At 36.8% G+C, this 15,022-nt stretch overlaps 1 protein-coding gene across 28 annotated transcripts in view; it reads right to left on the minus strand.

The window, feature by feature from the left end:
• Positions 1–394: 394 nt before the first annotated feature.
• Positions 395–15,022, minus strand: part of NRCAM (neuronal cell adhesion molecule) — a 151,291-nt gene continuing 136,663 nt past the window's right edge. For 19 of the 28 annotated variants that reach the window (XM_071733604.1, XM_071733600.1, XM_071733605.1 and 16 more), the window contains 2 exons: positions 12,934–13,012; positions 1,856–2,767 (listed from right to left, as the gene is read on the minus strand). In XM_071733604.1, coding sequence (XP_071589705.1) covers positions 2,530–2,767; positions 12,934–13,012 — 317 coding nt within the window. In that variant the 3' untranslated portion in view covers positions 1,856–2,529. Of the gene's footprint in view, positions 2,768–3,339; positions 3,398–9,208; positions 11,111–11,591; positions 11,792–12,035; positions 12,124–12,933; positions 13,013–15,022 lie in introns of those variants that run through there. The other 9 variants (XM_071733617.1, XM_071733614.1, XM_071733615.1 and 6 more) reach the window with 6 other exon arrangements.

Consider the following 15,022-nt stretch of genomic DNA (forward strand, 5'->3'; position numbering starts at 1 on the left):
GTCATACAATTTCTTTAGGACAAAAAGTCCTGAGTTGGGATCCTATCTGAGAGCAGCTAATAAGAACATTCTTATTTTCTGTTTCTTTTTTTTTTTTTTTTTTTTTTTTTCTCTGTAGAAATATGACTGAATAAATCAGCCATGGAAATAAAATGTAAACAGCAAGAGGTTTCAATGTTTCAATAGGAAATGGTCAAACAAATTCACATTTTTTCAAATGGTAGCATGTAAAGATGTTCAACTTTCCATAAGTAATTTGGCCACAGTACATAAAGTCCCATAACATCATGGGAACAAGCTCTGCCAGACTTGTTTATGCTTCTTCCACTTTGAATTCTTAATTACATGGTGAATCAGATATGATTTTTACTGCTAGTGTAAACAGAACAACCAGTGAAATTTTAAAACCACATTTATTTTTAATACAAAATCTGTTGCACTATTACAGAAGTGAGCCTGTCAGTTTACCCCACATGCACAGATAATTCAGCATCTACAATTAAATAAGAGTAAAATTATATTTCTCTTTTACCAAAACCATTGGCAGACCTTACAAGGAAATGTTCTCTTTGTGCTTTGTAATCAGTGTTTGTAGAATTCGTTTCTTATTTCGGTTCCCATTAAGAAAACTGATTACTGGAAATCTCCAAGGTGCAAAAGAAGCTTATTACAGCTGGCTTACAATTGTGATTACTTCAGTTGTGCTTTACCTACAATATATAGATGAAAGCTGCAAGGTGTACTGTGGTCTAATGTAATGCACTGGCAAAAGCTCTGAATGGTTCAATTAGGAATCTCAAGTAAATAAAGCAGAAGAGTTTACTTCTTTGTTTTCACTGAAAAAAAAAAAAAAATTAAGTAGATGCTTTAAAATACCATGCACACCACTGGCTATAGTACTTCTTAAACAGTACAACATAAGCTTTCTTGTTTTATTTGTCTGTAATACCTAGAAGCATATAGCATCTACGCTTTAAGTGTATTTACAAATTCAACAAAATATCTACATATAAAAAGCTTACTTAAAATTAAACTTGATGCAAGTTATGAAAAACCAATTTATTGGCAAATGAAACTGAGCATTCCTTCAACCATAGGTTGTTATAAAAATTTATATTTGGAGGTAAACTTTTGATTGATATCGTATGCGTGAACATAATTTTGTAGCTGATACTGGTAAAACTTTACCACTAAACCATGTTAGCACTTGTCAGATGGAATTCAGTGGTTCTGAGCAGTAACCCCCACGCTGCTTCAGGCTGCAGAAAATGACAAAGCTGCCACGCTGATCAGGCTGGGACAGGGAGGGGAATGCACTCTTGCTGGTGTAGTCGGCTGGTTTGGTTTTTTAATAATTTGTTTTACAAGAGCTTCTACTTTGCTGTGATAGTAAATAATTTCATTCTGGTTTTGTTTTGGTTTGATTTTGTTTTGTTTCTGTAATCTTCCTAAGGCCATGAAAACATGTTGTGCCGCAGCTGTCTAGAAAGCATTTATTCTATTTTTAAAGGAAAAAAAAATTCATACTGTTCTTTTTTTTTTTCTTTTAATTTTAAAATATTTTAAACCTTCCATTTTTAGCACAACAGTTTCATAACACTTTTTTTTCTTCTCATTTTTTCTTTATTTGGCAATGATAGTAGTCTGCTAATCACAGTTTACTGCACCAACTGATTTAGTAGTACAGCGCATTATGGAATGCATATGCTATAAAGGCACTGAATGTATTTTGCCCTGTGTTTTCTGAATATTTTCTCTCATTCTTTAAGTGTTTTTTTCCGTGACTGTACAAATTCCAAAATGCATTGCAATGCGTATCTTTTATGCCCTAAAATCAATTCAATGTGTTTTGATGTAAAAATAGAACACTGGACTGCTGCAATACTTGATAGATTAAAAAGGCTATAAAGTAATAGGAGCAAAGAGCAGATAATAGGGTCTCGTTAAGCATCAGCAAATGCAAGTGTCATACTTAAATCATTTAGCAATTATATACTGTACATACTGTTCCTAACTGTCTTGCAAAAAGACATATGATAGCTAGACATTAAGTCACCAATTTCACAACAATGTCCACAAAGACATTGAAGTTCTATATAATACTACTATAACACTCTGACAATGAAAACGGAATTCATATCCAGGGATTCAGCTGAGGACTGCATAACAAAGTGTCAAACCATGTTTTTATAGTGTACACGAGATTATCTGTGAATTGTGTAGCTTTTTTTCTCTCCATGCATTATACTGTATTTTCGACGGAAAACAAAATTACAAGTCGATGTTATTGGTTGTGTCAGTTCCTTTGTAAAAAAAGTAAAAACACCCAAGTTCTGAACAAAATCTGAATTTTGTATTTCGAGTCATACTACCATACCACTTAATGTGTCGTTATGCTGTACAACTGGATTGACCTGCAGATTCTCATAGCATTAACATCTTGTGGTGAGGAGCTCCGTTACCTGCATGTTCATAGCATGAGAAGAAGGATGCACAAGTGCTTTAAACAAAGGGGATCGAGTTCTGTGGTTACACAAATGAATTCATGGCATTTACAGGAGAAGGAGCCTCAGAGCTTTCATTTCCTTCTGCAGGTTCTTTCTCTTTTTTACCGCTATATTGTCCAATAAAGGAGCCATCCTCATTGAACTGACCATTTACACCTTCTCCATAGTCAACTAAACTATCATCACTGTCTTCTTTTTTCACAGTTCTGTCTGAAGGTGTCCGACTTCCTTTTTTTAGAGGTTTGTGGTCCTCTGCATCACTGGAGACACAAACAAAGAAATGGAATTAACTGATGTATTATATATGAAGGCAAAATAATCCATGCATGCAGAGTTTATAGAAAGCACGTGTGCAACCCTGTAATCCTTTAGTAAACCCACATCACATTGTAGAGACAACTCAATATGATGCAGTTGACATGAATACATGGTGTAGGAATGGTTTAAACTGAGAATGTCTTCAGTGAAGGGAGAGGGAGCTGTGGTTTCTTTTTCTTTTTTTTTTTTTTGTCCATCGTGCATGGCTTTTCAATGATAAGGCCTGTGCCCCTGGCTTGGAAGCAATTTAAATGCAACTGCAAGCATTAAAAAGTGGGTTGTAAATCTATGAAAAAAGTAATTTATGTTTTCTTCAAGGTAACAAGCTTATGATGTGCTGTGAAGTTAGTCTGTTAAACTTCTTGTTTTCTTTGATTCCTTGAAAATGAATGAAGAATGAATTTGGTTAAATGAAATATACCGATTTTCTTTACTAGTATAAAGAAAATAAAAGTGCTGCATTTCAAATAATTTGTTACATAATGCAGGCCAGACTTGCAATTTTCAACCTTACCTTTCAAGAGACCTACATATTCCATTAAAAGGGTGCAGAAGAAACAAATGAAAATAGCCTAAGAAGAAAAGCAAAGTCCATATCCTGATAGTGATCAGTAGTTTATCAATAATAAGTTGCTTCTAAAATTGCTAAAACATTTACTTTATGCAGGTAAAGGAACAATTTAGCTTACAGTAGCTAGAGTTGAGCAGTTAAGGGCATGCTTAGCTTTATGCATTACTTGCCAGATCAACCTCTGTATCTTAATCCATACCATGTTCTGACAGTGATGCTGGGGATCTGAAGGACAACAGAAAAACCAGAGAAAAGCAGGGAGGAGAGGGAGGAGAGATCCCCATAGCAAAGTAATGTGGCTTTGCCTTGGCAGTGGAAAAGCTGGAGCACCAGCAGCAGCCTCAAATAACTCTTGCCTGTAGTTCATGACATAGATGCAGTTGGGCTCTTTTCAGAATCCTTTGCACTGCATTTCAGTTTCAAGATAAAGACTTCAGCAGCAGCTCCAAAGCATTTAGAATTAAAAAGCACTATCACCAGCTGCACTTTTGGGTACAATTATTGACCTTGTCCTAAACAAAATATGTGGCTTTACTTGCATATAAGTTACTAAAGAGTACATGATTTTGGGTTTTTATTTAAAGACACACAGCTTGTGAAAAACATAAACTTGTATAGAATATAAAAGAAATTAAAATATATTTAAAATATCCACAATATTAGACTGAATATATATTCAGAAAATTATTTTAACCATCTCATTCCTAAAGACAAGTATCCTAGTTCTTCCGATAGCATACTTCCTATTTTTTTTTCCTAATGAAAATCTTTGAAGCAGAGAAGCCAGAAATACATAGCATTTGCAAGGTCACACAGTATATTGTTAAAAAAAGGACACCAGAGATTTTATCCTTCTATACATATATAAGACGTGGTAGGAATATGTATCTCCATAGAATCTGAGAGTGGTTTGGATTGGAAGGGACCTTAAAGATCATCTAGTTTCAACACCCCTGCACAGGCAGGGACACCTCCCAGCAGACCACCTATCAAAGCTCCATCCAACCTGGCCTTGAACAATTCCATGGAGAGGGCATCCACAACTTTCCTGGGCAACCTGTGGCAGCATCTCACCAGCCTCAAATTAAAGAATTTTTTCCTAATGGCTCACCTAAGTCTCCCCTCTTCAAGCTTTAAACCACTGCCCCTTGTCCTCTCATTACACAGCAGTGTGAAAACCTTATTAATGTGTAAGAAACATCTAATGTTTAAAATACACAAAGGCAAAAAATCTAAAGCTGACTGTATCAGTTTTGACTTTGTTTTTAGGTTTTGGTGTGTACATGGCATGAGGATAAGTATCAAATCATTGATCTCCTGTGCTCACTGCTACTGCAACCATCCAGGCTGGTAACATTTAGCAGAATGCCCCTCTGAAATGTAAAGCATCCAGCAGCAAAGTGCAGATGTTTATAAATGCAAACACCATCAGATTACAAAGGCTTCACCAAAGAGAGTTCATTTTGGAAGGACCCTGTACTTAAAAGGTTGAGGATAGAAGTGAGTATTTAAAATTTACACACAATGTAATTTCTCCATTGCCCGCATCAGAGGATATCAGAGTCATCAAAACAGGCTACTTCAGCCAAATGAAGGCTCCCACTCTGATATGGTACCCAGTCCTACTCCCAAAGAATCATAGAATCATAGAATTGGCTGGGTTGGAAGGGACCTCAGAGATCATCAAGTCCAACCCTTGCTCCACTACTGCTGCAGTTACCAGACCATGGCACTGAGTGCCACATCCAGTCTCTTTTTAAATATCTCCAGGGATGGAGAATCCACCACTTCCCGGGGCAGCCCATTCCAGTGTTTGATCACCCTCTCCGTAAAGAAATTCTTTCTAATATCCAACCTAAACTTCCCCTGGCACAACTAGAGACCATGCCCTCAAGAATGCCCAAGAAGTATTTAATGCTTGCTGGGTAATGCCACTTAATAAAGAACAATGCAAATACAGTTTGCTGTCCAACTTTAGGTGACTAAGTTCTTAACTGCTTACACCGGAACATGGAGGCAATTACAACTGCATTTGTACCATATTCCAGCTGCTCAAGAAGCTGTACAAAGACCCAGTGTAAGTTACTAGACTGGAACACTAAATATATAATACAACATCACTGTATTATAAGTATCCAGATTTTTCTGTTTAATCAAACATCAAACTCAACTTTCATTTATAAGTTGGATAAATCTTGGTATAAGAACTTATGCTCTTGAAGTTTTCATGTTGGAAATTTGAAAACAAATTCTATTTTTAAGTCAAATAATGAAGAAATACTTACACAGTTCGTTGCACTGTGTCTGTGATTTTTCTACACTTTAGTAAGGATGCAAATTCTACTGTCTGTATAATTAAAACAAAAAAACAAAACCAAAACCAAACAAAACTGCAGATTTACTCAGGAATGTAAATGCAGGTGGGCCCTGGCCTAAGAACACAGTTGTAAAAATTAAATCTGAATCTGGGGATCCCCTCCCTTTTTGCACTATATATGTCCAAAAAGTTTGCCAAGATTCTGGCAGTGGAAAAAAGGTGTAGGATTAACCAGGGTGCTTTCCACTCCTTACTCAGGAAAAGGAAATATATGCCATTTATTCTTTATCAAACTGTATTATGGCTCTTGCATTAGATGAATACAAAGTTTTGGGTAGAAGGAAAAGAAACTGAGGAATAAAAAGGAATACAACAAGCAGGAAAGAGAGAGAAAAGAAGTGAAGACATCAATGTTTTGCACAGCACTCCTGTAACCCTCAGGGGGCAAAACAGAGAAGGGACCTTGGTGCTCTGGGGAAATTATTGTATTTGCTGTTTGCTGCCAAGAAGCAAACTGCAAAACACACTTCATTGCTTTATGAATAGTGATGCCCAATAAGCTGTACAACACTTAATACTGTAGAAAATTTAAAAATAGATTGCACAAACATGTTAAAGCCATAAATTTTGACACAAAATCTGCCAAATTTGCTAATCGTGCTTAGTGTTGTTCATAAAAGGATTCCAAAATGCAATGGGGATGCACTGTAATTTATTTTAGGTTTTCTTAGTGATTTTGCTTGCTGTCTTTTATCCTAACCTATTATAATAACCTGAAATGGAAAACGAAGTTCAAATTTGTTTGACTAAAATTACAGTGGAAAACTGAAGAAGTTTTTGAGATATGTGTCATGTATTGTATGCAGTGCATTCAATTAATAATAAGATAATAAGTTCTAAGGGTGAAACAACAGGTGAGAACAGAAAGAAATTTTATGTTTATGTCAGACAGCCATGAAAGTTAAGCCTAGGGATAGTTTTACTATTTGTTGTCTAACAAAATAATTTCATATTACTAGTTTTTTTAGGGAGGAAACTGCTCAGTCAATAGTGAGATGTACCAGTGAATTTGGTAAGTATTAACATGTACAACACACATTTCTTGCCTTATTAGTAAGAAAAATATTCTTACTCTAAAAGTATGATTTAACTATTTTTCATGAATGCTAGTGTATGAAAATATGTTTCTTTTCTTTAGTTTAATGAAAGTTTATTTTCTTCTTAGTTTAATGAAAGACATCAGCCTTGCAGCTCGTGATTAAGAGATGTAAGAAAAACGGAGGTGACAACATGTAAGGGCAAAATACAAATTTATTTTTTTTAAAAAAGTACTTCGATTTCACAAGCTCATCAGTTATTGAAAGAAATATGTACCTTGAAATTTCCTTTCTTCTTTCAACTTTTCAAATTTTCTTCCTTAGATATGGGTACATGCAGCAACCAGTCAGAATGGGGAAGACAGTTTTACGATGCCTCTGCAGCCCAGCAGGCAATTAGTTCCCACTAAACTTTGCCAGATTCATGGACATGCAAAAAGACTCAATATATGGTTAGCAATGTACTACTTTTCCATATAACACAACTGTCAGGCAAAAGGCAACATAAACCAAATGAAATGGGGAAAGAATTCTGGGCGATTTGAAACAGAACGAGGATGCAGAAGATGAAAAGTGTTGGCTGTAAATTCCTTTTTTTTGCACCTTCAGATCAACAGCACAGAAATTTTTAAGAATAAGCAGTCACATAAAGCCACAGTAGTACCTTACACGTGGCTACCCTGCACAATCCAGTAGAACCCCTGCCCCAATACCTAACAGGCTCCTAACCTATAGGACTGTGCAGATGAAAAACTATTTGCTTACACTATGTACACCTGTACCAATCAGGTGTACAGGTGTACAAAAAATGTTCAAAACATTTTACTATTTCTTATCTAGCTAAGACATAAGCACACCTATTTTAGTTTTCTGAGGAGTTTTTCTCTAGCACCTCTATAATCCTCAATCTTTAATCCCAGCAGAAGCTGGAAAAACTGGCAGATTAAGCTCTGGCTTTGAATGGCAAAGGGTTGAAAAAATTGTTGTTAGTCAAAGAACCTGAGTCACTGCTTGGAAAATCTTTAAAGAAAAATCTGCCTGAGATAAATTAAATAAAACTTTCCACCTTAGCTCTTTCTGGTGGAAAATTATACATAGGGAAATCAAAGCACTGATTTAAAAAGCAGTGACACAGATCTTCAAGCATTAGAATAAGAAACACTAAAGAAAAATGTGTGCATAAATGAGGACACAGTAAGACCACTGCCAAACTCAATCAGACTATGCAGAAACAGTAATTCTTCAGGCAGTCCATTGGCCAACTCTTGCTCTAGAAGAGACCAGGCTTAGAATTTGTGCTGAGGCCCAAATCATTGCTTAGTCCTCCTGGAAACATACCTAAGATGCAGTAAAACTCAAATACAAAAAAAACAAAAGAAAAAACATACTACTGTAATTTCAAACCATATCCTCATCGTTAATTGAGTCAGAACAAGAAGAAATTTATTATCTAGCAATCTCAGAACCCTCTACCAACCATTTCCAGAAAGCCTCATAGCATATCCAAGACTTTCTAGGAAAAATATTTCATGTGTCAAAATGCTGAAGAGACAAATTATCTCAACAAAAGGTGCAAAAATATCCTATATGACCACACTAGTAGTCCTGCCACTGCAGTTTCTTTGTCCTGTTTGATCTTACTAAGACCATTTTGCAGGCTGCACGGAGGCATTAGACTTTCTAACTTCCTCTGAGTTAACTAACAAATGCATGCCTGCACTCACTCCTTAACCAGGAATCCACAGGTCTGTAGAATCCATAACTTCTGTATTTTTCTTGAGATCTGGAGCCCATGAAATTCTTGGAAAGAGAAGGACATTGTCCCATTTATACACCTACACTGACCTGAACATAAGCTCTAGATAGTCTTTAATTTTATTTTAAATTAAAATAAACATATATTTGTGGTACTTCTTGTGTTTCTTGCAGTTTCTTGGTGTAAGCATCCACTGCTGACAATTTATTATCTCAGTCTTCTACCACTCAGGATAACACTGGGGTTGTAGTGCAATCAGCTTGCCAGAGAGGGACAGTTTCCCCTTACTAGGTAAAGGTGCAGGTAGTCTCCAGGCACAGGAGCAGAGCCTACCCAGTCATTATGTGGTGGCTGAAACACCTGTGTTTCCTAGTGCATTCTTTCCTTTGTTAGATCCATATGGCAGGAAAATCTGGTGTTGGCAGGTTCTGTACAAAGGACATTCTTGGAGGAAGCTGAACTTCAAACAATTCCATGCTATACAGAATGCTGGGAAGCCTAGAAATTCAAAGTGACAAAAAACCTCCCCTAAGAAAGAGAGCTATGAATTTCCTAAGAGATCTTAATTAGTAGTTAAGATTTAAGTAATTTCATTCTTATTTTGAAACAACTGATTTTCTAAGCATTTGGTTACTTGTCCAGAAATATTGAAGTCTATTCAGTACAAATTTCCAAGTCTTTTACTCTTCAGAGTTCTTGAGAAAGGAGAAAGCAAGTCTGTGTTTTTAGAAAGTTCCTCTTGATGGTCTGGTGTCTCTCTGAAAGTGAGATGTCCTTTCGTACTTGGCATGAAATGATTGTGAGACCCTATACTTTCCCTTCCCTCCTTTAAACTTGGGAGGAGAACGAAAGGAACACTTGTGAGGATAAGAAAATGAAGAGCTTCCAACAGAGCTTGTTTTTTTCAGCTGACGTAAGGAGTGCTTTTGTTTTGAGAAATCCTTCATGACCTGGACCAGAGATTCACCAAATAGCTTGCCTCCTGTGTATGGTAAAGACAGCAGTTTACATTTTAGATCAAGGAATGATTTCCAGGGACGCAGCCATATAGCTCTCCAGGCTACAGTGAGGCATGCCATGTTTTTAATGGTGAGCCTAAGAGAATCCCCAGCTGCATCATAGATAAAATTAGCTGCAATTTTACACAGCCTGCGTTTCCTCTGCATGGCGCCAGATGGGACCCATTTCCTTTGGAATCTGGCTTGTTCTTCTTCCAACCATATTAGTAATGCTCTAGAAGCATAAGTGCAATAGATAGATACTCCAAGCTGAGCTGCAGCTAGCTTGAAAGATCTTTTAATTGCTTCCTCAACCTTTCTATCAGTAGGATCTTTAGGGAGAGTACCTGCAGGCACTGCATCACTAGTAACCAGCAACCTGTCTACCTGAGGCAAGGTCCCCCACAAAGCAGCTTTATCCATTGGAAGTGGATACAGCTTCTGCAGGATTGCTGGGACTTCATGCTTTGCCTCAGGATTATCCCAAATCCTACAGACAAGATCTTCCACTGCTGAATGGATAGGAAGTGCATTATCTACCTTATCTTCTTCAGAGGGGATAGGCAGTTCTTCTGAAGCACATTGAGACTTGGAAGACTTCAGCATTAACACTCTCTTTATGTGCTTGAACAGGTAATTCTGGTTCTCCATGTCAAATTTCCGCAGAGGATCCGGTCCTTCTTGGTCTTCTGTAGGGGATTCAGATGAGACCTCCCAGTCTTCAGGGGATGATTCAGCCTCCAAGGCCTTGTCAGCCACAGACGTCTCCTTTCCAGGACCTGCACGATATTTTAAACTGTCGACATGGCCAGACTCCAAAGTTTGGGAACTGCTCCCAGTTGCTCCTAGAGGAACCACTGGAACTTCTGTAATTGGTACCCTGGGATGCTTGACTGAACAGGACCTAGGCTGTGCCACAGAAGTTACACTTTGTCTGGCTGCTCTCAAAGCATCCTTTAAGACAGTGGCTAGCTCAGGCAAAATGACAGATTTCATTAATGAATTCTTTTCAGATTCAGAGAAGTAGGAAGCAGAAGGTCTTACATTCCTCTGGCAGGAGCTCTGAGTGTCTTCTGAATCTGAGCTGTAGTCTGGGGGGTGGCTGAGCCAGTGCTGGAGAGAAGAATCCTCCCTTGCCAGTGGGTCATGAACGGAGTTGCAGCTGAGGGCTTGCTGGAAAAGGGATGGCTGTCCTGCCTGAGAATCTGAGCCCTCCTCCAACCCCATTATCTGATGTTCAGAAGAATGATGTCTAGAGCCATGCCTGTGCTTCTGTTTGTCTGACCTCTTTTTCTCTTGGCAGAGGGAAGCAGAGACAGAACTAACCCTCGTCATCTCTGAAGACTGCCTAGCCCTCCTCCTGGTGTAAGGGATCTCTGATCTGCTGCTGGAGTATTGATCCCCTGACCTTTTGAAGGAGTTGGCTCTGTCAGATCTCACAGACTTTGCTTTGGTAAAGACAGGGTCTGCTTCAGGAGAATTGGCACAGCTACCTTTTCTTTTCTTTTCCTTGTCCAGTTTCTTTCCTGTCCAAGCAGACATGGACCTGAAGTGACGAAAAAAGTTCAAAATACTCGAATTCCTAGATCTTTCAAATATTACCTTTTTTGTTTTCTTTTCTTTTTTGTTTGTTTTTTTTTTTTTTTCCAAGGGAAACCCTCTACCCTTTATCCTCAAAGAAGCTCTGAATCATGACCAGCACCATCTGAGGCAGACAAACTGGGAACTGAGTGACTGCAGTGATGCTGGGCTGCAGAGAGGATGCCAAGATATCTTCTGTAATCTGACTGGTTGCTGCTGTAGCCCTGCCACTAAGGAAAAAAGAGGAAAGGCCAGTATAGACTAATTACACAGAAATATATTTCAGAAAGGAGTTTTTGCATTATAAATAGGATGAGCTCTTTCAACTGAACATGTGGGAAAGCTTAGCATGCATCTGTCCATGTTCACTAAACATGAGGTGGATAAATGCCTTATAAAATAATTTAATACAGCACCAGGTGATTCTGTAGATTAACTCAAGCCACTTAACTATGGAGACAAAAATTCAAATCTTGCTATAGGTCACACATGAAAGCAGACTTGAATAGTTTTATTCTTGGCCTGAGAAAACATAGAGTGAGGTCACATCATCTGTACAATCCTGGATTAAGGTCAGCTTCTGCTGCTGGAAGTTCCAAGTACCGAAAAAGCAGGGAGTGATAAAGGAGAATGCAAACTGGATTGCCTAGGAGAATTTAGACAGTACTTGTGTTACCACCTTCCAAACACAGCTTCACACTTCCCTTTTGATCAGCTGAATTTGGTTAATTTGTATGCACTTAATGCTGCCTTAAAATACCATTCTGAACTCATTAACCTCAGAAAAGAGTATTGTGAGTTTGTTTGTTTGTTTGCTTAAACCAAAGAAGAATAAACAGAAACTGCTATTTGGCATTCAGAGCTGGATATTTATTGCAGTCAGAGATGAACATTTCCCTTCTATGAAGAAGCTATGGCAACAGAGTGGATCCTTCTTGAAAAAACTCCTTTTTCTACGTATGTTTGTAAATGTCACACCTTCAAAATAATAATGGGCTTTTATAATGCTTTTGACACAGGAATGAGCTGTAAAATCTATTGTGACACCTATGCAAAACATAATGATATTGGCATATTTACAAAATAATTTTATTGCCTTTACTAGTCAAAACCAACAAATAAAATGCTGCTTATTTAATAAACAATACTCATATGTGTGATATGAGCAGACAAGTCAAGGCATGCTATTTGTGATGCCAGGAGATTCAGCCAGACTACAGTTACAATAAAAGAAGAGAGTATGGAATAGGAGCTCTTGTTGCATGCTTTGAAGCTGCTTGCTGTGTATCTTGCACTGAAATACATGAAAGGGAGATCTGCTTTTCCTTGGAGGACATTCCTTTACCTCTGGGAATAACATCACTTCTTTGTTACTGGATTAGGTGTTAGTACAGGCAGCCATTTTAAATGCATTTGTTTTCCAGTCAGTGTAACACAAGATTGTCTTTATTAGGCTTGAATTAGAAATGTATTTTCAAAAACCATAATGCTAAATGTGTCCTTACTGGCTGGACACTGTATCTGGTATATTAACTGCATGAAATAAAGATTCCTTACTTTGAGACAATCATGTTTGAATCTGGATTTCACCTTACATTAGTGAATGGCTTTGGGTTTTTTTCTAATGGGTGTGGTTGAAATGCTTTCTATAGTTCTAAAACCCTGGATACAGAATCTTTGTCAACATGAAAAAAAAAAAAAGTTAGTTTTGAGTTAATACATGTGATATTATATACAGTACATGTGTGACATGAACAGTGAACATGACAAACCACATCAATTGCTCACCTGTATTCACCAAATGTTCCATCATCTTCTTTCATAGGTTGTATTTCTGGATCAGCATGTGCATCTTCCTTTTCCTTCACTAAAATATTTGAAATAGTAACTTCTATTATTACACTGGAAGATGAGAAACCTTAAGACTTTAATTTATCAAGCTGGCCCCATTTGGCAGGAACATGGTTTGAATAAAATTCATTTCCTGAACTGGGACCTGAGGCTGTTACATTTTTTTTCTTTTGAAGGAAAAGATCTGTTTATTAGTTATAAAATTTTGTTTTCATTCAAGTACAAAATACAGTACATCATTCTGCATTAGTAAAACTTTTTCTTCTTTTCATTTCTAGCACAAAAGAGAAAATTTTGTTAAAAATCCTACTAAAATACTTTGGCTACTTATGTTATGAATAGAGGTATTGGTTATTGAAATCCAAATAATTTAGTTTTACTTATCCATGCTCTGTATTTCCTCTTGATATTCCTCTCATACTGATTGATAAAACTAAATGAAGTCCACTTGTGTTCACTGACAGTTTGTACACTTTCTGCTTTCATTTACTGCACAAAGACTCCAGGGAATTTTAAAAACTATTTTAAGAATTATTAATATTGGATAAAATAGACGTGTTCTTTTAATTTCTTCTTTTCTATAACATGTTCAAACACAAAGCCAAACCACCTACACTGGAACCTAAATTTAACACAGTTGTATCTCTCACACATCCTTGTGACAGGTTTAGTCACCATTCACTGCTTGGAAAAAATCCATTTAACTTTTCTCTATGTAAAAGCATGCAGCACTGTGTCCTTTGACACAGAATCTCACCTGAGAAGACAGATGCTTATAGAAGATGCAAATTTCTTGAAGTTACATTTGTTGACCAAGTATACTGACTTCTAGAATCATCTTTATAGCTCTTCCCTTTGCCTTCTTATTTATGTTTTTCTGGCTACTACCCAAATCTCTCCCTTTTTTTTATCAGACACAATTACATAATCCAGTAGATGAGATCTTATCTTTTACTCTGGTAATTTCCACACATAATTTGTGCATTATCAGTTTATATGATGTTAAAGATGATATTAATCATTCCTGACACTATTTTCTAACATAATTACAATAATGCATAAAACCTTGAAATGGATCTGGCTGCTGCAATTTCCTCCCAAAATAATTTATTACTGTTTTGAAACCATAAGCAATCTCAAGAGGACTTGCTAAAATTATGAGAAAAAGAGATTCAGTAGTGTTGTGCTTTGCATTTGTCCCTACCTGTGGAACAGTACATTTGCAATGACACAAGAAATAGAATTAGCTCCAGAGTCACAGCTATAAAGAAGAGTACATAATGAACCTTGAAAACTTATATAGTCAATGTCTACCATACCTATTCAGTTAAGAGCATTTTTATATAGGTGTCTGCATGTGCATATGCATATGTATGTGTGAATAATAATAAAAAAATAACATCCTTAAAGCAAATAATTCTGAAGAAGCAGAGAAACAAAGGGCAGAGCAGGGATCTCCACAACATAATGACAACCTCAGCATCCAACTGTCTTCTACACTTTTACTCAAGTTGTGTTTTACTCTGCTAGACAGTGATTCACTCCCTACTCTTTTTAGTTTCATCACTTCACTTGTTTCATCATCCTCATTTTCCTTCTCTTTCCTCAGCTCTCTCCACTAAAAGTCACTTTTCCTGTGTTCTCTGTAACCTCATGTTGTCTTAAAAAAATTCAAATATTAGGGAAAAAATGTAAGATTATGTCATCAGCCTATAACTTAATTCATATATAATGCTGTGTTCCTTACTCATCTGTCTTTTCTCCATGGGCAGAGACTGTTGGGACAGAAGTGTCTCTTTCTTCATTTTTGCTGTCAAATCTTTGATCTCAACAAAACAATTAATCAGTGAGACTGCACAGATTTTTGTACTTAATAATGTGATCTTATCTTATAAAAATCGCCTGCTATGCTAAATTCAGCTATACAAGATTTACCTATGAAGAGATAAAGTTTTAAGTGTTCACTGACACTAGTTATCAGAAGTACACTGGTAAAAAAAAGTAGAAATTTAACAAGAAAAACTAA

Source organism: Heliangelus exortis, chromosome 1 (genome assembly GCF_036169615.1).
Source record: "Heliangelus exortis chromosome 1, bHelExo1.hap1, whole genome shotgun sequence".
Lineage (NCBI taxonomy): Eukaryota > Metazoa > Chordata > Aves > Apodiformes > Trochilidae > Heliangelus > Heliangelus exortis.